Source organism: Oncorhynchus mykiss, chromosome 28 (assembly GCF_013265735.2).
Source record: "Oncorhynchus mykiss isolate Arlee chromosome 28, USDA_OmykA_1.1, whole genome shotgun sequence".
Lineage (NCBI taxonomy): Eukaryota > Metazoa > Chordata > Actinopteri > Salmoniformes > Salmonidae > Oncorhynchus > Oncorhynchus mykiss.
Window position 1 is genome coordinate 8,442,520 of NC_048592.1, and position 22,801 is coordinate 8,465,320.

The 22,801-nt window shown below is 44.5% G+C and overlaps 1 protein-coding gene across 5 annotated transcripts in view; it reads left to right on the plus strand.

Annotated features, from left to right (window-relative positions):
• LOC110509209 (rap guanine nucleotide exchange factor 4) overlaps positions 1 to 22,801 on the plus strand; it is a 40,210-nt gene that overhangs the window by 12,753 nt on the left and 4,656 nt on the right. For 4 of the 5 annotated variants that reach the window (XM_036967091.1, XM_036967088.1, XM_036967089.1 and 1 more), the window contains exons 2-17: positions 3,383 to 3,525; positions 3,701 to 3,789; positions 5,124 to 5,270; positions 15,421 to 15,493; positions 15,586 to 15,650; positions 16,280 to 16,386; positions 18,940 to 19,061; positions 19,307 to 19,490; positions 19,606 to 19,690; positions 19,793 to 19,853; positions 19,932 to 20,008; positions 20,346 to 20,492; positions 20,961 to 21,141; positions 21,329 to 21,407; positions 22,107 to 22,257; positions 22,366 to 22,454. In XM_036967091.1, coding sequence (XP_036822986.1) covers positions 3,383 to 3,525; positions 3,701 to 3,789; positions 5,124 to 5,270; positions 15,421 to 15,493; positions 15,586 to 15,650; positions 16,280 to 16,386; positions 18,940 to 19,061; positions 19,307 to 19,490; positions 19,606 to 19,690; positions 19,793 to 19,853; positions 19,932 to 20,008; positions 20,346 to 20,492; positions 20,961 to 21,141; positions 21,329 to 21,407; positions 22,107 to 22,257; positions 22,366 to 22,454 — 1,800 coding nt within the window. Of the gene's footprint in view, positions 1 to 3,382; positions 3,526 to 3,700; positions 3,790 to 5,123; positions 5,271 to 10,091; positions 10,177 to 15,420; positions 15,494 to 15,585; positions 15,651 to 16,279; positions 16,387 to 18,939; positions 19,062 to 19,306; positions 19,491 to 19,605; positions 19,691 to 19,792; positions 19,854 to 19,931; positions 20,009 to 20,345; positions 20,493 to 20,960; positions 21,142 to 21,328; positions 21,408 to 22,106; positions 22,258 to 22,365; positions 22,455 to 22,801 lie in introns of those variants that run through there. The other variant, XM_036967092.1, reaches the window with a different exon arrangement.

Genomic DNA, 22,801 nt, shown 5'->3' on the forward strand with positions numbered 1-22,801 from the left:
TTCCCCAGGCGTCGTTGTTTCAGTTTAATGTCTGTTCGTGTTTTGTATTTAGTTGCGTTTATTTATTAAAACACTCACTCCCTGAACTTGCTTCTTGACTCTCAGCGCACATCATTACAATGAAGGATATAACTTATACAGTGCATTCGGAAAGTATTCAGACCCCTTGACTTTTTCCACATTTTGTTACGTTACAGCCATATTCTAAAATAGATTAAATCGTCCCCCCCCCCCCCCCCCCCCCCTCATTAATCTACATCCAATAGCCATACTGACAAAGCAAAAACAGGTTTTTAGACATTTTTGCCAATGTATTAAAAATTTAAAACAGAAACCTTATTTACTTAAGTATTCAGATCCTTTGCTATGAGACTTAAATTGAGCTCCGGTGCATCCTGTTTCCATTGATCATCCTTGATGCTTCTACAACTTGATTGGAGTCTACCTGTGGTAAATTCAATTGATTAGAACTTATTTGGAAAGGCACACACCTGTCTATATAAGCTCCAAGACAGGATTGTCTTGCACAGATCTGGAGAAGGGCACCAAAAAATGTCTGCAGCATTGAAGGTCCCCAAGAACACAGTGGTCTCCTCATTCTTAAGTGTAAAAAGTTTGGAAAAACCAAGACTCTTCCTAGAGCTGGCTGCCTGGCCAAACTGAGGAATCGGGGAAGAAGGGCCTTGGTCAGGGAAGTGACCAAGAACCCGATGGTTACTCTGACAGAGCTCTAGAGTTCCTCTGGAAATGGGAGACCCTTCCACTCCTCAGTAAAAGGCACATGACAGCCCGCTTGGAGTTTGCCAAAAGGCACCTAAACGACTCTCCGAGCATGAGAAACAAGATTCTCTGGTCTGATAAAACCAATATTGAACTATTTGGCCTGAATGCCAAGCGTCAAGTCTGGAGAAACCTGGCACTATCCCTATGGCGAAGCATGGTGGTGGCAGCATCATGCTGTAGGGTTGCTTTTCAGTGGCAGGTAGACTAGTCAGGATCGAGGGAAAGATAAACAGAGAAAAGTACAGACAGATCCTTGATGAAAACCTACTCCAGAGCGCTCAGGACCTCAGACCGGGGAGAAGATTTATCTTCTAACAGGACATCACTAAGCACACAGCCAAGAAAAAGCAGGATTGGCTTCGGGATAAGTCTCCAAGTGTCCTTGAGAGGCCCAGCCAGTGCCCGGACTTGAACCCTGCAGCGACGCTCCCCATCCAACCTGACAGAGCTTGAGATGATTTGTAGAGAAGAATGGGAGAAACTCCCCAATTACAAGTGTGCCAAGAAGACTCGAGGATGCAATCACTGCCAATGGTTCTTCAGCAAAGTACAGAGTAAAGGGTCTATTGCAGTTTTTTTTATTTGGCATTATTATCAATCATGGTCAGTCCTTGTATCCATAGCTCTGTCTGAGTTTGAGCGGTTACATTTATCCAGCCCCATCGCTCAGTTGTTTACCGAAACAGTGGCGCGGAGGCCATTTGATTGTTGGAACTGCACATTTCCTCTTAAGTGCAGCTCCTGCTTGTAAAAAAATCTTTAAATGGCACTAGCTATATTTGGTTGAAATGATCAAAATAGAAAACTGTTTGGAAAACCAAAGTATATATTTTGATACGGTAATGAACAGAGACTTTGGAACTCTTGTGCTGTAGTATACAGTAAGAGAAGCTTCTAGAGCTCTCTGGTCTCTCCTGTCCTCTCTCATCTGTACCACTGCAGGAATAGGTCAGCCATCTCTCACTGTGGCTCAGCTTTAGTCAGAGGTGTGTGTGTGTGTGCCATAATGGTTTAGCTGTAAAATGAGGTGGGGAACTGAGATCACTGTAGACATAGAGGGATAAAATAAAGAAGAGACGAGAGGGTAACAGGAGAATGAGTCATGTGCCTTACAGGTGGACGGTGGCGTGAGCTGCTCTCAGACCACATCAGCGTTTGGAAAGAAAACCATTCTGATGATGCTGGAGAGAGAGGGGTACAAGAGAAAGAGATTGTAGAAGACAGTTGGACAGATGGGAGGTGATCTGTCTGTCACCTGTATTCTCTTTGTCTTCTAGACATCTGGGTCAATGCAGAGGAACATTCAAAAGGTTGGGTTGCTCTTGTATGATGCTTTGACCGTTCCACCTGTCTAACAGATTAACCCTACAGTGGCAGAGAGATATGGAATGATGAGGATGAAGGGGAGGGGGAGGAAAAAGGAGGAGGATCAGGGAGATGAGTCAGTGGACAGGAGAGGAGCAATGAGGAATCAGAGATAACAAGAGAGATTTACAACCTCGGGGCTGTGGCCTTCAGGCAGAATGTGTCTTCGGCCAGGTCTTGTCCCACTAACAGACAAATGTTATTGTACAGAAATGGTCTGAGGAAAAAAGGAGAATTATGAATGGAGCAGGCAGGTAACCCTTGATACAAGTCTGTATTCAACGTCCATCTATGTCTGAGGATGACGGGAGATGATGTGGAAACCGTCCATTAGGGGCAACAGTGAGTGCTGTTACCGTCAAGGTTTCTATAAGCATCTACCTCTGGTTCCACCAAAGGCTGCGTGTTTGAATCCAGCGATTTTGTTGTCTTTGAAATCATTATTTTAAGCCTTTCCCAAACCTTAACCCATACCTTAACCATTTGGAGTCAATTCCTAAACGTAACCTTAAACATGTTGAAATTTGACGTTTGAGAAACATGGCTGAACGTCTAATTCTGATGCGAGACTGTGAGAGCTAGTTGGTATGAAGAAGGATGGATGGAAAGAAAATAAGGTAGATTTGAGGCATGAAATAACCAAGGGCTAGGAGAGAGGAAATGAAGGGGAGAGATAGAAAGCCTAGTATTTGTATGAGCAGGTCTATGTATTTGCCCTTCAGTAGGCTACTCACACTCACCATTGAGTCACCAGTGTCAGAGAAGAGCTGTAGGTCATAGGGTTTGAATGGTGGCTCACCATCTACGGCCAAACGTGTGTGTGTGTGTGTGTGTGTGTGTGTGTGTGTGAGAGAGAGCTGGTGAAAGAGGGATGGGAGAGAGAAAGCGATGTGAACAGACACCGAGTTTCTCTGTATGATTGTCTCAGCAGTGTTTCAACACATCAGAGACCTGTGTCTTTTAAGCTTACATCAGAGGTGTGTGTGTGTGTGTGTGTGTGTGTGTGTGTGTGTGTGTGTGTGTGTGTGTGTGTGTGTGTGTGTGTGTGTGTGTGTTTGTTTAAGTGTCTCAGAAATAGCAGTATTAATGGGCTCTTACATCCACACTGCAGGGGGTCCCAAGCTCAAAACGCCTACAGCTATTCACAGTCACAGAGAACAGAACAGCAGAGAAACACAGAACAAAGCACACACACACACACACACACACTTACACCCCCAATCTCTCTCTGTAGGCCTGCGGAGCGTTCTGGAGAGGATGTGGATATTATTCTGACCAGACTTAAAGGGGTTAAAGCCTTCCAGAGGTTCCACCCCTCCCTGCTGCTGCAGATCTGCTCCTGTGCCTTCTACGAATACCTGGAGAAAGGCATCACCTGGAAGTATACGCACACACACACACACTCTCACACACTGACACACTCACTCAGTGGTATGAACCCCTGGGTAAAGGCCTCCCCTGTACTTCATTGGCTTTCAGCTCTACTATGACTCGTCACTATACTGTTGACCGTTTTATAAGCTGTTATGTGATGGTGCTATGCTCTGTGCAGTGTTCCGCCAGGGTGACATCGGGACCAGCTGGTATGCTGTTCTGTCTGGCTCTCTGGACGTCAAGGTGTCGGAAACAGCCAACCACCAGGTAAATCAGGCATGCTTGATACATTTGACTACAGCTCTATTCGGGGTTCCTCCTCTCTCGAAAGTTATGCTTTCCCTCCAGAGTTCTCTGTGCTGTTCGTCTCGTGTTGCACCTTGTGTAGTCCCATTACAGCCTTGATGAATGTTTCGGAGTGCATTGCCTACAATGCTCCCATGTTAAAATATGCACGCTGGGCTAGCAGCTAGCGCGCTCTGGTTTTAGCTCTGAGCAAAGCTGCTGCCTCTCAAACGCTCCTCTGAGGATTGAGCTAGTTACTGTGTGGAGGAGATGCTATAGTGAGACCGAGCGACGGACAGACAGAATAGATAGAGCGTGCAGGATTGGTTGTTAAAATTTGAGATGGAACAAAATGTCCAGTTACAAGTCCCTCTACCCGTTTGCCATGTTCATGTCTATGGGCGTAGCCTGGCCTAGTTCTGATGGCCGTTTCTGAAATGTCATTTGGGACAGTAGGAAGATGTTAAGTCCCCTCCTATCATATTAGACACGAGGGAGAGAGTGTGTGCACACGTGCAGGAAAGTAAGTATGTGTGTGCATGTGACTGTGCTTGTGTGTGTGTGTGCATGTGCCTGTGCTTGTGTGTGTCTGCATGTGCCTGTGTGTGTGTGACCTTGTCTGAGTGGTCAGATTATGGTCTTCCCTGAGGTGAGTTCTTAACGAGAAAATCCATCCGAGAACCCTTCACACGTGAATATATGAAAATATGGTAATCAGTCCGCTCTCTCACAGAGAGACCGCGTTCACATTTTCCACTGTATCTGGGTCACTATCTGGCCATGCTAGAAAGGACAGAAGAACAACATGTTAAATGTGGCCATGCTAGACAGGAATCTAGAACACGTTCTAACCACTAGTATGATTTGAACTACTAGCCTTACAACATTGACCCTTAGGCTAAGTTTACACAGGCATTCCAATTCTGATCTTTCTTTCACTAATTGGTCTTTTGACCAGTCAGATCAGCTCTTTGCCAATAATTTGCCTCTGTAAACACAGCCTTAGATAAGAAGTGGGTCTGGATTGAACAAGCTTCTGTCTCTGTGCAAGGCTGCATTTACATAGTTCTGATCTTTTGACCAATTATAGGCAAAAGATCTGATCTGATTGGTCAAAAGACCAATTAGTGGCAAAAATATCAGATTGGGGCTACCTGTGTAAATGCAGTCTAGCTATCCTCAGTGCTGATGTTTGTTCTTGCTCTAGAAATGAATTGCCCTTTTGTGGACAAAGATTTATTGACTTGAATAGCGTTGAATGTAACTGAATCACATAAGTTCATGAAATTGAGTGTGTTCTGCCTGTGTGTGTCTAGGATGCTGTCACTATCTGCACGCTGGGAATCGGGACGGCGTTTGGAGAGTCGATTCTGGATAATACTCCTCGCCACGCCACCATCGTCAGCAGAGAGACCAGCGAATTGCTCCGCATTGAACAGAGAGAGTTCAAGAGCCTATGGGAGGTGAGAGAGAGGAAGAGAGAGACACACAATTCAAATTCTGAAGTGGTTCATGCTCTGGCCACAAGATGGCTGTCCACTGTTAATACCAGGCCTCCAGTACAGTCCTGTTTGTGTGAGCTTGTGGAACCTGCTGTCATTTTCACTGCCTGGGGGCATTGGGATGATACATGCTACAACTGAACCAGTCATCATGTGTGTGAGTGTTTTTGAGCATGGGGAGGGGGGGGGGGGGTCTTTAAAGTGTCCAGTAGTTGATAGGGAGAGAGGAGGAGTAGGATGTGGAGGAAGTATAGCACTAGTGGGCTAAGAGTGTTTTTGTCTCTGTGCTAAGTGCACTCTCCCCCTGGCTGTCTTTCTTCAGCTCTCCCTCTCTCAGCTCTTTCTCTTCTCTGGCATCTATTTTAGGAGTCTAGAGATAGATCAGAGAGAGCGTGTCTGAGGCTGTAGCTCTTACAATGGACATAAAAACCTCAGTGTTTTGATCTTATGTCAAGTGTGTGTGTGTTTGTGTGTGTGTGTTTGATACAGGAAGAGATTAGGATTCATACAGTGTAACAGTGTGAGATATTAGCCTTGGTGCCAGTCTCTTACTGCTGCCATTGTCTTGAAGTAGCATATCACGCTGGTTAAAGGAGAGGAAACCACAAAGTGTCTGAAAGCTAGATCTGTCATAACACCTCCCCAGGGCCAGGTCACACTGACTGAGTCACACCATTTGACAGATGATACAATAGTATTACTACAGGGGCCCAGAGACATGGCTGGACAGGGCCACCACTTTTAACCGATATACTATTCTTCTCAACCCCACACAGTCACCCCAGGGTGTGTCAACTTCTGTCTTGTGGAATAAGAGGCGGCAGAGGAAAGTTTAGCCACTCACTTAATGATAAATGTAATCATTATTTGATATTTGTTACAGTACTTTTTCAGTGCTATTTACTTGAGAACATGTTTCTTAGAATTTACACACTAGATAATGGCGCCGGAGGCAAGCAACACCGAAGCATGCATGAGAGCACCAGCTGTTCTGGACAATTGTGCGATCACACTCTCCGTAGCCGATGTGAGCAAGACCTTTAAACATGTAAAAATTCACAAGGCCGCAGGGCCAGATGGTTACCAGGATACTGTACTCAGAGCATGCGTGGACCAACTGGCAAGTGTCTTCACTGATATTTTCAACCACTCCCTGACCGAGTCTGTAATACCTACATGTTTCAAGCAGACCACCATAGTCCCTGTGCCGAAAATCAAGTCAAGAAAGCGAAGGTAACCTACCTAAATGACTACCACCCCGTACGACTCATGTCGGTAGACATGAAATTCTTTGAAAGGCTGGAAAGGCTGGACACTAGATAATGGCGCCGGAGGCAAGCAACACCGAAGCATGCATGAGAGCACCAGCTGTTCTGGACAATTGTGCGATCACACTCTCCGTAGCCGATGTGAGCAAGACCTTTAAACATGTAAAAATTCACAAGGCCGCAGGGCCAGATGGTTACCAGGATACTGTACTCAGAGCATGCGTGGACCAACTGGCAAGTGTCTTCACTGATATTTTCAACCACTCCCTGACCGAGTCTGTAATACCTACATGTTTCAAGCAGACCACCATAGTCCCTGTGCCGAAAATCAAGTCAAGAAAGCGAAGGTAACCTACCTAAATGACTACCACCCCCGTACGACTCATGTCGGTAGACATGAAATTCTTTGAAAGGCTGGTCATGGCTCACATCAACACCGTCATCCCGGAAACCCTAGAGCCACTCCAATTTGCATAACACCCCAACAGATCCACAGATGATCTGCCACGCTGATCCTGAACACGGGGGCCCCTCAGGGGTGTGTGCTTAGTGCCCTCCAGTACTCCCTTTTCACCCAACACCGCGTGGCCAAGCACGACTCCAACACGACACAAGAGTGGTAGGCCTGATCACTGACAATTATGAGACAGCCTATAGGGAAGAGGTCAGAGACACTGCCAGGACAACAACCTCTCTCTCTCAACGTGAGCAAGACAAAGGAGCTGATCAAGGACTACAGGAAAAGGAGGGCCGTAACACTCCCCCATTCACATCGATGTGGCTGTAGTGGAGTGGGTCGAGAGTTTCAGGTTCCTTGGTGTCCTCATCACCAACAAACTATCATGGTCCGAACACACCAAGACAGTCTTGAAGCGGGCACGACAATGCCTTTTCCCCCTCAGGAGACTGAAAAGATTTGGCATGGGTCCCCAGATCTACAGCTGCACCATCGAGAGCATCCTGACCGGTTGCATCACCCCCTGGTATGGCAACTGCTTGGCATCCGACCATAAGACACTGCAGAGGGTAGTGCTTACAGCCCAGTATATCACCGCGGCCAAGCTTCCTGCCATCCAGGACCTATATACTAGGCGTTGTCAGAGGAAGGCCCAAAAAATGTACAAAGACTATGGTCATCCGAGTCAAACTGTTCTCTCTGCTACTGCGCGGGAAATGGTACCAGAGCGCCAAGTCTAGGACCAAAAGGATCCTTAACAGCTACAACCCCCAAGCCATAAGACTGCTGAACAATTAATCAAATGGCCTCCCTTTGTTTTTACACTGCTGCTACTCGCTGTTTATTATCTGCAGTATGCATAGTCACTTTACCCCTACCTAAATGTACAAATTACCTCGAATAACCTGTACCCCCCCCACATTGACTCAGTACACACTTGAAGTCGGAAGTTTATATACACCTTAGATAAATACATTTAAACTCCGTTTTTCACAATTGCTGACATTTAATCCTAGTAAAATTCCCTATCTCAGTTAGGATCACCACTTTATTTTAAGAATGTGAAATGTCAGAATAATAGTAGAGAGAATGTTTTATTTATTTCATCACATTCCCAGTGGGTCAGAAGTTTACATACACTCAATTAGTATTTGGTAGCATTGCCTTTAAATTGTTTAACTTGGGTCAAACGTTTCAGGTAGCCTTCCACAAGCTTCCCACAATAAGTTGGGTGAATTTTGGCCCATTCTTCCTGACAGAGCTGGTGTAAATGAGTCAGGTTTGTAGGCCTCCTTGCTCGCACACGTTTTTTCAGTTCTGCCCACAAATGTTCTATAGGGTTGAGGTCAGGGCTTTGTGATGGCCACTCCAATACCTTGACTTGACTTTAAGCCATTTTGCCATAACTTTGGAGGTATGCTTGAGGTCATTGTCCATTTGGAAGACCCATTTGAGACCAAGCTTTAACTTCCTGACTGATGTCTTGAGATGTTGCTTCAATATATCCACATAATTTTCTTTTCTCATGATGCCATCTATTTTGTGAAGTGCACCAGACCCTCGTGCAGCAAAGCAACCCCACAACATGATGCTGCCACCCCCGTGCTTCATAGTTGGGATGGCGTTCTTCGGCTTGTAAGTCTCCCCCAAACATATTGATGGTCATTACGGCCAAACAGTTCTATTTTTGTTTGTGTTTTTTGTTTCATCAGAACAGAGGACATTTTACCAAAAAAGTACAATCTTTGTCCCCATGTGCAGTTGCAAACCGTAGGCTGGCTTTTTTATGGTGGTTTTGGAGCAGTGGCTTCTTCCTTGCTGAGCGGCCTTTCAGGTTATGTCGATATAGAACTTGTTTTACTGAGGATATAGATACTTTTGTACCCGTTTCCTCCAGCATCTTCACAAGGCACTGAGTTTGAAGGTAGGCCTTGAAATACATCAACAATTAGCCTATCAGAAGCTTCTAAAGCCATTACATCATTTTCTGGAATTTTCCAAGCTGTTTAAAGGGACAGTCAACATAGTGCATGTAAACTTCTGACCTACTGGAATTGTGATACTGTGAATTATATGTGAAAAAATCTGTCTGTAAACAATTGTTGGAAAAATTACTTGTGTCATGCACAAAGTAGATGCCCTAACCGACTTGCCAAAACTATAGTTTGTTAACAAGAAATTTGTGGAGTGGTTGAAAAACGAGTTATAATGATTCCAACCTAAGTGTATGTAAACTTCTGACTTCGACTGTATATAGCGTTGTTATTGTCGTTTTCTTTTATTTGTTACTTTAGTTTATTAGGTCAATATTTTCTTAACTCTGTTTTATTTTAAACTGCGTTGTTGGCTAAGGGCTTGTAAGTAAGCATTTCACGGTAAGGTATTCGGCACATGTGACAAATACATTTGATTTGAATGGTCTTTGCCTAATAATTACATTATAGTAACATTTTGGTTTCTTTGGGATTCTCTGAAACAAATGCTTTCTGTCTATCGTTCTTCCGTCTCTCTCACACACTCACACTCTCTCTCACACTCTCTCTCTCTCACACACACACTCTCCCCCTTTCTCTCGCTCTCTGAAAAGCTGTGATTGTCGTGGCAACCTCTGCTTGGTCGGGCGCTTGGCTCATTTAGAGAGACGCTAAGAACTGGAGCGCTGTTTCAAAGAGGACTGAGTGTGTGTGTGTGAGAGGAGACCTCTGGGGTAGTCCTGTGTGATGTGGATTACAGGAGCCGTGGGCACCTCTTAGGAGATCTTCCCAGCCGTAGAGCTTAGAGAAGACCCTGGGTGAGTTTAGTCGTGTGTGTGTGTGTGTGTGTGTGTGTGTGTGTGTGTGTGTGTGTGTGTGTGTGTGTGTGTGTGTGTGTGTGTGTGTGTGTGTGTGTGTGTGTGTGTGTGTGTGTGTGTGTTCATTCATGACTTGATAGAAAATACAAACACCCGGTAAAGTCTGTTATGATTTTGGTGCAGATGTGATTAATCAGCTGATTGGTGTGTGTGTGTGTCAGCAGGTTCCTGAATGTTAAAGGGCCTCTCTTCCTGTGTGTGTGTTTTGGCAGACTCCTGAAGGCATGGGCTTGCCTGGTAATGACTTAAGAGACGTTAGAGTTCAGAATGACATAATACCGGAGAACGTTTGTAAGTTTGCGCAACACACACATGGATAATCAGGCAGGGTTAAGGAAATCAAGCAATCTGCAATATTTGTCTTGAAATATGGATATGAACACAAGAGCGAGTTGGGCTGATATAGGGCTGTTACGGTGACCGTCTTACCTCCACACCGGCAGCCACGAGTCATGACCGCAGTCAAATTCTACATGACCGTTGAGTCACAGTAGCCAGGCTTCTCCAAAACTGTCCTCTGGTGCCGCGGATGGTCATTAGTCCCCAACAAACTTGCTAACCGGCCTATTTATTGCCTTACCACCTCACGCCATTTGCACACACTGTACAGTGCCTTGCGAAAGTATTCGGCCCCCTTGAACTTTGCGACCTTTTGCCACATTTCAGGCTTCAAACATAAAGATATAAAACTGTATTTTTTTGTGAAGAATCAACAACAAGTGGGACACAATCATGAAGTGGAACGACATTTATTGGATATTTCAAACTTTTTTAACAAATCAAAAACTGAAAAATTGGCCGTGCAAAATTATTCAGCCCCTTTACTTTCAGTGCAGCAAACTCTCTCCAGAAGTTCAGTGAGGATCTCTGAATGATCCAATGTTGACCTAAATGACTAATGATGATAAATACAATCCACCTGTGTGTAATCAAGTCTCCGTATAAATGCACCTGCACTGTGATAGTCTCAGAGGTCCGTTAAAAGCGCAGAGAGCATCATGAAGAACAAGGAACACACCAGGCAGGTCCGAGATACTGTTGTGAAGAAGTTTAAAGCCGGATTTGAATACAAAAAGATTTCCCAAGCTTTAAACATCCCAAGGAGCACTGTGCAAGCGATAATATTGAAATGGAAGGAGTATCAGACCACTGCAAATCTACCAAGACCTGGCCGTCCCTCTAAACTTTCAGCTCATACAAGGAGAAGACTGATCAGAGATGCAGCCAAGAGGCCCATGATCACTCTGGATGAACTGCAGAGATCTACAGCTGAGGTGGGAGACTCTGTCCATAGGACAACAATCAGTCGTATATTGCACAAATCTGGCCTTTATGGAAGAGTGGCAAGAAGAAAGCCATTTCTTAAAGATATCCATAAAAAGTGTTGTTTAAAGTTTGCCACAAGCCACCTGGGAGACACACCAAACATGTGGAAGAAGGTGCTCTGGTCAGATGAAACCAAAATGGAACTTTTTGGCAACAATGCAAAACGTTATGTTTGGCGTAAAAGCAACACAGCTGAACACCATCCCCACTGTCAAACATGGTGGTGGCAGCATCATGGTTTGGGCCTGCTTTTCTTCAGCAGGGACAGGGAAGATGGTTAAAATTGATGGGAAGATGGATGGAGCCAAATACAGGACCATTCTGGAAGAAAACCTGATGGAGTCTGCAAAAGACCTGAGACTGGGACGGAGATTTGTCTTCCAATAAGACAATGATCCAAAACATAAAGCAAAATCTACAATGGAATGGTTCAAAAATAAACATATCCAGGTGTTAGAATGGCCAAGTCAAAGTCCAGACCTGAATCCAATCGAGAATCTGTGGAAAGAACTGAAAACTGCTGTTCACAAATGCTCTCCATCCAACCTCACTGAGCTCGAGCTGTTTTGCAAGGAGGAATGGGAAAAAATGTCAGTCTCTCGATGTGCAAAACTGATAGAGACATACCCCAAGCGACTTACAGCTGTAATCGCAGCAAAAGGTGGCGCTACAAAGTATTACCTTAAGGGGGCTGAATAATTTTGCACGCCCAATTTTTCAGTTTTTGATTTGTTAAAAAAGTTTTAAATGTCGTTCCACTTCATGATTGTGTCCCACTTGTTGTTGATTCTTCACAAAAAATACAGTTTTATATCTTTATGTTTGAAGCCTGAAATGTGGCAAAAGGTCGCAAAGTTCAAGGGGGCCGAATACTTTCGCAAGGCAGTGTGTGTGTGTGTGTGTGTGTGTGTGTGTCAGAGTCTTGTGTATAGGTGGCAGGGAAGTAAGGCGCAGGAGAATCAAACTTAATGAAATGTAGTTGTTTAATGACTGTAAACAAAACATAACTCCAACACTAATGAATCATAATAAAACAAAATGGAGGACGAGGACCCGTCGCGCACCAATACAAACAACACAAAAACTGAACAACAAACAATCTCCGACAAAGACATGAGGGGAAACAGAGGGTTAAATACACAACAGGTAATGAACGGGATTGAAACCAGGTGTATAGGAAGACAAGACAAAACCAATGGAAAATGAAAAATGGATCAATGATGGCTAGAAGACCGGTGACGTCGATCGCAGAGCACCGCCCGAACAAGGAGAGACCTTGACTTCGGCAGAAGTCGTGACACTGTGTGTGTTTAGATATAGAGAGATAGATAGATACAGTTGAAGTCGGAAGTTTACATACACTTAGGTTGGAGTCATTAAAACTAATTTTTCAACCACTCCACAAATTTCTTGTTATCAATCTATAGTTTTGGCAAGTCTGTTAGGGCATCTACTGTGTGCATGACAAAAGTAATTTTTCCAACAATTGTTTACAGACAGATTATTTCACATATAATTCACAGTATCACAAATGAGGTAGGTCAGAAGTTTACATACACTATGTTGACTGTGCCTTTAAACAGCTTGGAAAATTCCAGAAAAAAATGTCATGGCTTTAGAAGCTTCTGATAGGCTAATTGACATAATTTGAGTCAATTGGGGGTGTACCTATGAATGTATTTCAAGGCCTACCTTCAAACTCAGTGCCTCTTTGCTTGACATCATGGGGAAATCAAAAGAAATCAGCCAAGACCTCAAAAGAAATTGTAGACCTCCCCAAGTCTGGTTCATCTTTGGGAGCAATTTCCAAATGCCTGAAGGTACCACGTTCATCTATACAAACAATAGTACACAAGTATAAACACCATGGGACCACGCAGCCGTCAAACCGCTCAGGAAGGAGATGCGTTCTGTCTCCTAGAGATGAACGTACTTTAGTGCGAAAAGTGCAAATCAATCCTAGAACAACAGCAAAGGACCTTGTGAAGATGCTGGAGGAAACGGGTACAAAAGTATCTATATCCTCAGTAAAACGAGTCCTATATTGACATAACCTGAAAGGCCGCACAGTAAGGAAAAAGCCACTGCTCCAAAACCGCCATAAAAAAGCCAGACTACGGTTTGCAACTGCACATGGGGACAAAGATCATACTTTTTGGAAAAATGTCCTCTGGTCTGATGAAACAAAAATAGAACGGTTTGACCATAATGACCATCGTTATGTTTGGAGGAAAAATGGGGAGGCTTGCGAGCCGAAGAACACCATCCCAACCGTGAAGCACTGGGGTGGCAGCATCATGTTGTGGGGGTGCTTTGCTGCACGAGGGACTGGTGCACTTCACAAAATAGATGGCTTCATGAAAAAATAAAATGATGTGGATATATTGAAGCAACATCTCAAGACATCAGTCAGGAAGTTAAAGCTTGGTTGCAAATGGTTCTTCTAAATGGACAATGACCCCAAGCATACTTCCAAAGTTGTGGCAAAATGGCTTAAGGACAACAAAGTCAAGGTATTGGACTGGCCATCACAAAGCCCTGACCTCAAATCCTATAGAACATTTGTGGGCAGAACTGAAAAAGCGTGTGTGAGCCAGAAGGTCTACAAACCTGACTCAGTTACACCAGCTCTGTCCGGAGGAATGGGACAAAATTCACCCAACTTATGGAAGCTTGTGGAAGGCTACCCGAAACGTTTGAACCAAGTTAAACAATTGAAAGGCAAAGCTACCAAATACTAATTGAGTGACCCACTGGGAATGTGATGAAAGAAATAAAAGCTGAAATGTATTATTCTGTCTACTATTATTCTGACATTTCACATTCATAAAGTGGTGATCCTAACTGACCTGAGACAGGGAATTTATATTAGGTTTAAATTTCAGGAATTATGAAAAACGAAGTTTCAATGTATTTGGCTAAGGTGTATGTAAACTTCCGACTTCAACTGTAGATTGGTGGCTATGTGTGTGTGACCAAAAATATGTATTTGAGTGTTGACTGGCCACTATTTGAAAGAGGATCCCAGCTTTCTCATGCTGCTATATTTTAAAGTTAAGCACATGAATCTGCTTTACAACCAGGCTACCAACCTGGCATATGTAAAATAATGCCATGGGAAATATAAGCAAATCTTGTCTGCTAAATCAACTAGTGTAGCCCACAGCCATATGGCATAGCCAGATCATGGCCTAACATAAGGACGACAGAATATGCTATGCTATTCTACTGAAATAGGCAAGATTTTTCTTCATATCATGTTGTTGTTTCTTTAGACCTGCCTAAAATAAATAATGGATTTATTGTGACGGTGTCGGATATATTACATGGATTTATTGCACATTTTAAAGTTTAGATGTTCCAAAGGTCCGCATCAGTGGCTTATAGTCTATGTGTGGAAGGCCTGAGATGCTAAACGTGTTTTATGTTAATTAACGGGCGATTACCGCGAGACCGACAGTTATTTGCATGACAGTTACCGACTGACAAAAATGAATGGCGGCAGCAGCCCTAGGCGCTAACACACACTTGCTAAACACTCCACTGCACTCTGTTGTCCTTGCTGTACTCATTGACCCTGATTAGAATACAGCCTCGTGCATGTGTGTGTTTGTTAGGTCATTTGAGATGTTCCACATGTAAACGGTCCCTAGGTGACAACGGGCTTTGTTTTGAGGGAAGGTTGTAGGCTGTGTGTGCCGGCGTACGTGCGCGTGCTCGTTCGAAAGGGGAAAGGGAAGGCGGGGGGGGGGATACCTAGTCAGTTGTACAACTGAATGCCTTCAACTGAAATGTGTCTTCCGCATTTAACCCAACCCCTCTGAATCGGGGGGGGGGCTGCCTTAATGGAATGTGTGGGTAAGGGGGGTGGAGCTACTCAGGGTCATATATTGATCTAATGACCAGAGCGTGGCTTTTTTGGCATTTTATTTGGATCCCCATTAGCTGTTGCAGTGGCGGTAGCTACTCTTCCTGGATTCCACACGAAACATAAAACAGACAACATTATTCATATACATTCAGCATATACATACAACATATTCATATACATACAGCGTGTACATACACATGTGTTTTTGTGAAGTGGTGAGTAAGGCTCTAGAGCCCTGTTCAGATTAATGGTAATGGAGGGTCAGACAGACGAGGTGAGTGTGTGTGTGTGTGTGTTTATCGATTACGATGACTAATCCTGCGTGCGTTGTGTTGTAGAAGTACCGTCAGTGTATGGCTGGACTTCTGGCCCCTCCATATGGAGCCATGGAGAGTGGATCCAACAATGATCGTGAGTAACTACAATGCAGTTGACTGTATAATCTAAAGATAGCATATTACACATATCACCATGGTGATAACTCTGTCTCCCTTCTCCCTCAGGGCTGGCAGACAAAGATAGTCTAGGTTCCAATACTCTCAGCCTCATGAACAAGTCTCTCAACAAGGTAAGATGGGCCCGTGTCAATGTTATACCGTGACGGTAATATCCCTTATCGTGCTCAACTAAACCCAAACTACTGTCTTTTAAAATCTGTATACAGTGTAAGACTTTAAGCTGCAGTGTGTGTGTGTGTGTATTCTAAAAGTGTTCACACAACCAAACACGCAGGCACACACACACACACACACACACCGCTACCTCTGTAGTTATGCTAATGAAAGGTAATTCATGTACACAGAACAAAAGGTACCATCTGCCCAATTATGATGCCCTCTTTTGTAGTTCTGAGCTGTGGTAGAAGTAGCTCTCTGTGTGGGTGTGATTTGGGTTTTTCTCCTATTTTCTCACCTTTCATTCATGGCTCCACCATCGCAGACAGCAGTTGTGTGGTTGCTATGGAAACTGGGAGTGTTACGATAGGTTGGGTGGTTGTGATTCACGTCTTAGCGGGTATATAGTAAATGTGAGGGGGATGGGCGGGGCTTTTGTTGCCAAGGGCATGAAATGAAAGCCCCCTGGATTTCTCTGCACATCCTTTAAATGATTCAAACCTGGAGGCTGAGACTCTCACTATGATTGTTACTGTCTAGCTAGTGCTGACGGAAGTATGGTGTTCCTGTGTGACGTCTCTAGGTTCAGTCAGAGAGGCTGCAGCGAGGGGGGAAGGTGATGCGGAACGCCATCCTCTCCAGAGCACCCCACATGATCAGAGACAGGAAGTACCACCTCAAGACATACAGGTGTGGGTGTGCATGTGTTTCAATGGCGTGCGGTCAAGGTCGGTGGCTGGGTGAGCACAGGCTGTTATGAAAGCCAGATTTACTCAAATAAACCTTGATGAAGTTCCCCAGGCAACAGATAGCTCCAACAACACAGACTATTAACCCGAAATTGACAAAAATGGTCACCAAATGTAAATACCATTGTAACCAAGATACACAAGCGATAGCTCTGATGGTGGTATATCTCATATCAGCCGAGAAAAGGGCACACTGCTCAGCTCCGCTCAAGCCATAGATCGATGTGGTTTCCACAGTTACATCTGATAGGTGGCACCAAAAAACGACTCAAAACGTCAGTGTCATCAAAACAAATAAATCAAATGCATTGAAAGGGATTCTATTCTCAGGAAGTAGCCTCACCCTCAACAGCAGCCTAACCCTTAAATTGTAAAGGAAAATGCACTTAGGCCTACCTTTACTTTGAAACAAAGTCAGTTCGTCTGGCGAACCTCTCGGTGACAGCGTTGGAGAAGTCACAGCAGAACTCCATGTCCGTTACTTGACTTTTCTGCCTTCGTGGTTGTAGTGTAGTTGGTCGCATTCGTCTTGCAGAAGCCAAAATGCAGAAGCCAAAATTGAATGGCGGGAGAAGCCCCTTTCCCACTACGGCCACAAAGCAAAAGTGAATGTAGGGATGTCAAACTTCAGCCCCTATGGACGCTTTAGTCTAGATTAATTATGTAATTACACTAATTTCCCTATGGTGGACAGAACGTGTTACTACATTACAAATGTTTTTACCACACAAGAATGACAGGAAATACACATCCTTTCTACCCCATATTGGTGATGTTAGTATTAGAGTTTATAGTCATCGCGATCTTACAAAATCAATTGCTTAAAACCGGCCAATATCTTTGGTTTAGTACAAGTGTTTTTGTCGTCCGCGCCAGTCCGTAGTGGGACTTGGAACGTAGCTGTCATTTTCAGACCATTGTGGCTCGAATTCATGGTTTTGAGGGTTAAGCTATCATTCAAATGAAAGTCAACCCCTGTCGTTATTTAGAAATTAACGTGAGGTGGTGATTCATTGAAATGATCCAGTCAAAAAAGTGTGGTTTCCTTTTCAGGATTGGCCATTTACCTAAATAATTTTCTCACAGATACTGTGTAAATTGACAAATGGGGATGACAAGTTGTCACCTATCGACACATACATTTAGTATACCGAAGTTTATTGAGGTTTTTCCTGATAGAAGAGGGCCAAACGGTTATTGCCCCAGTTCCATTGTTATTGCCCCAGTTCCATTGAATTGTCCAATTCACACACTTATCAAGAGTGTGGTCATCCCTACTGCATCTGATCTGGCAGACTCACTAAACACAAATGCTTCATTTGTAAATTATTTCTGAGTGTTGGAGTGTGACCCTGGCTAGCCGTTAACTTAAAAAAAGAAAATTGGGCTCTCTGGTTTGCTTAATATAAGGAATTTGAAATAATTTATAATTTTACTTTTGATACTTAAGTACATTTTAGCAATTCCATTTACTTTTCATACTTAAGTATTTTACTTGAGTCATTTTTTTAAAGGTATCTTTACTTTTACACAAGTATGACAACTTAGTACTTTTTACATCCCTGCCAAGTGGACAGGACAGTGGAGTCAGGGAAATCGAAAGGGGGAGAGCATACGTCACCAGCTTCATTAGGAAACGTATTTGGTGACGTTGTCCCCACAGTAAAGGTTCGCTTCTTCCCCTTCATCTAAATCAAGTTTAGTGATCGCTATATGTACAAAAAAAGTCAGTCAGCGCAACAAAATATACCTTCCAGCGCCATTCTGATTCTAGTCGAAACATGGCGCTGTGCTTCGTGCATATATTATAACAACATTTTGTGCCTTTGTTGTTCATTTCGGTGTTCAGCTGTTTTTTTTTCTCTCCAATTGTTCGCTCGCACATAAAAAATACACGAGGCAAGTTGAAGTTTGGTAGCTGAAGTCTAAGCCTCTTCGTTGGGGATTGGTCAACTGTAAGGGTGGGAACTATGAATGGGATTTTTCAATTAAGTGTTTGTTAGTGCCAGCTGCTTGGCTGGCTAGCTAGACTAGCAGCATAGGCTTACTCGTGCAGAGAAAGCAAGCAAGCAAGCCAACCAACTGACCTAAAGACCTGTACAACTTTTTAATCGAAAAGCATAATAAAACCGAAGTAAAATGTTTGGTAGCAAGGCCCAGCTAGCTAGCTATTGTTAACACACAGGGAGTATGCGAGCACAGTCGTGTGCTTACGCCTTGCCGAGTTCTGCTAGGAGTTCTGCTAGAACCTAGTTCTGCTAGAACCTAGTCTGCAGTCGCCCTCCCCCGGTGATGGCAAAAAGCAGATGTTTCTGGTTTTCAGGGATACCGTATTTTCAACCAAACTTACATTTCCCCTAAAGAAAGAAAAAAGTAAACACCTGCTACGTTAGGTTAGCAGTGGCCTTAAGTGCTTGTGCATACATACAGTACAGTATGCATGCTTGTGTTACTTTATTGTCACGCTGTGTGTGTGTGTGTGTTTGTCTTGCAGGCAGTGTTGTGTAGGTACAGAGCTGGTAGACTGGCTGGTGCAGCAGAGTACCTGTGTACACACTCGCTCTCATGCTGTAGGGATGTGGCAGGCTCTGCTGGAGGAGGGAGTACTGAACCACGGTGAGACTACACTGCCCTCTGCTGGACACAGCACTTTCAAAGTTATTTAACCAGTTCATGACATATAGGGAGAATCTCAATTGCATTCCCTCCTCACATCCTCTCTTCTCGACCTCCTTCTCAAAACCCATTGGATGAAAAAGTTAGTTCCCTCCCCTTGGACTTTTTCCAGCTTTCCCACTATGTTGGGTCAGTGATTTACTTACCGTTTGTGTGTGTGTGTGTGTGTGTGTGCCTCCCCCCAGTGGACCAAGAGTTGGGTTTCCAGGACAAGTACCTGTTCTACCGTTTCCTTGACGACGAGGAGGAGGACACCCCGTTGCCTAGCGAGGAGGAGAAGAGAGAGAGTGAGGAAGAGCTTCCTGAGACCATCCTCTTCCTTGCCCAGATAGGACCTGACGCCCTGCTGCGCATGATCCTCCGCAAACCGTCAGTACCACACACAGACACACACACACACACACACACGCTAAACACTCAAACATGCGTTTGATCTAATAAATTGAATTTGAAATGTAATGTAAATCTCTCTCTGTCTCTCTAGTCCTGGTCAGAGGACAGGTGATGATCTGGAGATCATCTATGATGAGCTGCTTCACATCAAGGCCTTATCCCACCTCTCCAACACTGTGAGTCTAGACTCTTTTCATTTCGGCAAAGCCATGTTGCTCTGACGAGCTCATAGTAGTAGTCCCAAATGCTAAAATGAACTGTCTTTATTTATTTTGCAGGTGAAGAGGGAGCTGGCCAGCGTTCTGATATTTGAGTCCCACGCCACTGCAGGAACCGTGTGTAAGTCCTGCTCTCACGTCCATACTGTGTGTGTGTGTGTTTTAGGGACACACGTTAAGTTGTCTCTTCTCCTTCCAGTGTTTAACCAGGGTGAGGAGGGCACATCCTGGTACATCATCCAGAAGGGCTCTGTCAATGTGGTCATCTACGGCAAGGTAGGACTTGTGTGTGTTCATGTATTTTTGTCTATGGAAATATTTTCACATGATTTATGGGCCTACACCAGATGATACTTAGAAAACTGGTTCTGACCAACAATAATGCTGCTACATACAACAGCTGGCTTGTATACCCCTGGGGAGACCTGTGTCACAGTTTTGGAAACTGACTCTGCTCATCATAAGTCGTCACAGTGAATGACTAGTTTAAGGGTCTCAGATTACACACACACACACACACACACAGTTCGATTGGTCAGAATATTCACTCATGCGAGCACTTCTCTAGCTGTCTGATACGTCTGTTTTTTTAACCGCGTGTGTTTCTCACCAGGGTGTGGTGTGTACCCTGCACGAGGGAGATGACTTTGGGAAGCTGGCACTGGTGACAGACTCGGCTCGAGCTGCCTCCATCGTCCTCAGAGAAGACAACTGTCACTTCCTCCGAGTGGACAAGGAAGACTTCAACAGGATACTCAGGGTAGAGTTTAATACTGTACCAAATATTTGTTTTATAAACTAACCCAAGACAGACCACAGCCTGTCGTTTCCAGTGGGAGCAAATTCATCATAGTGGGCAGAACAAGAAAGGCGTTGGGCATAGCCAAGCACGAGCTAGTCAGACCCTCATGGCGTGTTCTATGTGTTTTGCATATTTCCATTAGGAATAACTAAAGGCGCCCTTGCACTCCTAAACAACTAAGTGTTTTGAGACTTTGGCAAAGGGTACAAAACTACAAAACTTAGTCCACTCTGTTTGCAGTTTTGGGAACAGAAAACTCAATTGAGATCAAATGTTTCATTGATGAGAAAATGAGTCATCAACCTTTTTGGTGGTGAGTGGAAATGCCAACTGGATGCTCCAGATGTATACGTCCGGTCTAGTTGTTCTGTGACTGTACTGTTTGCTACAGTGTGCAATACTGGACCGTACTGTCATTGACTTTAGGACGTGGAGGCGAATACAGTGCGCCTGAAGGAGCATGAGCAGGCTGTGCTGGTCCTGGAGAAGAGTCCCAGAGCCTCTACTCTGGGAAACATCAAGTACACTGTGATGTCTGGAACCCCTGAGAAGATCCTAGACCACTTCCTGGAGACCATGAGGATGGACACACACCACGCTGACCCAGGTACACACACACACCTAGCTTCCACACAACCAGGTAGAGATACACTGTGAGTTGCCAGGGTTGAGGAGCCGGTACAGGACTGGATGATGGGTTGGTGGATATGAATGAATATCTGTTTTCTAATATTATTCCCTTTCTTCCTCTTTTCTCTTTCTCTCTTTTTCTCTCCCCCCTCCCCCCCTCTCAGATCCTGCGGTAGATGACTTTGTCCTCATGCACTGTGTCTTCATGCCTAACAGCCAGTTCTGCCAGCTGCTCATGGCACAATATCCTTTTTCTCCTTCCAACTCTCTTCTCTTTCACTCCATTCTTCTCTCCTCTCGCTTTCTCCCTCTCCTTGTTTCTCTTTCCCTCCCGTTTCTCTTCTTGGCATATTCAGTAGACTACATATATGTTACAGTAATGTTATACATTGCCCTTTTGTCTCGGGGCACCCGAGTGGCACAGCGGTCTAAGGCGCTGCATCTCAGTGCTTGAGGCGTCACTACAGACACCCTGGTTCGAATCCAGGCTGTATTACAACCGGCTGTGATTGGGAGTGCCATTGGGCGGCGCACAATTGGCCCAGCGTTGTCCGGGTTTGGCTGGTGTAGTTAGTTATTGTAAATAAGAATTTGTTCTTAACTAACTTGCCTAGTTAAATATGGTAGTAGGTGCCAGGTGCACCGGTTTGTGTCAAGAACTGCAACTCTGTTGTGTTTTTCACACTCAACAGTTTCCTGTCTGTATCAAGAATGGTCCACCACCCAAAGGACATCCAGCCAACACAGCTGTGGCAAGCATTGGAGTCAACACGGCTAGCATCCCTGTGGAACGCTTTCAGCACCTTGTAGACTCCATGCCCCCGAAAAATTGAGACTGTTCTGAGGGCAAAGGGAGAGGGGTGCAACTCAATATTAGGAAGGTGTTTCTAATGTGTGGGTACACTCACTGTAGTTGTGCTATATCTTTAACCCTGTGTGTACCTACCATGCGGTGGCTCCCCCGGGTTCGGAGCAGGAGAGGTTGGAGTACGCTGTGACCTCTAAAAGACGAGTCCTCAATCTGGCCCTGCGCTGGGCGGCAGTACACGCACACCATCTACAGGAGGAGCAAGCAGCACTCACATTCCTGGAGGTACACACACACACACACCCACACACACACACACACACACACACACACACACACACACACACACACACACCTGAGGAGTTGTCTGAGTCTGTGTGTTTCTCTCTGTAGGAGCTGTATGGGAGTGTGTCCAGTGACTCACGGATCCTCAGAGCTCTGAAAGACTTTGTACCCGACTTGGAGAAGGTCGTCAAACTACAGTATGTAAACCCTGACCTCTAACCCCAAACCTTGTTTGTTTAGCAACAAAACCGAAGCGTGCGTAAAACAGACGGGGTTGGCTTAGATTGTTGTCAGCATGTCAACGATATTTAGTCTCCAAATGTTTATTGAAAAATGAAATACATTTGCACAATGTGCACGTGTTGTCTCAAATGCATCGTGACAGTTGTTGGTTAGCTAGCTAGCGAGTTTTAGCCATATTAGCATTGACATGAAATCAGTCAAAACACCTCAAAACAAGACATGGTATCAAGAACAAGATGAAACGAGCTGAAATGAGTCACTTACGATTCCCCACGTTGCAGCGTCTTGTCGTTGTTGCCAG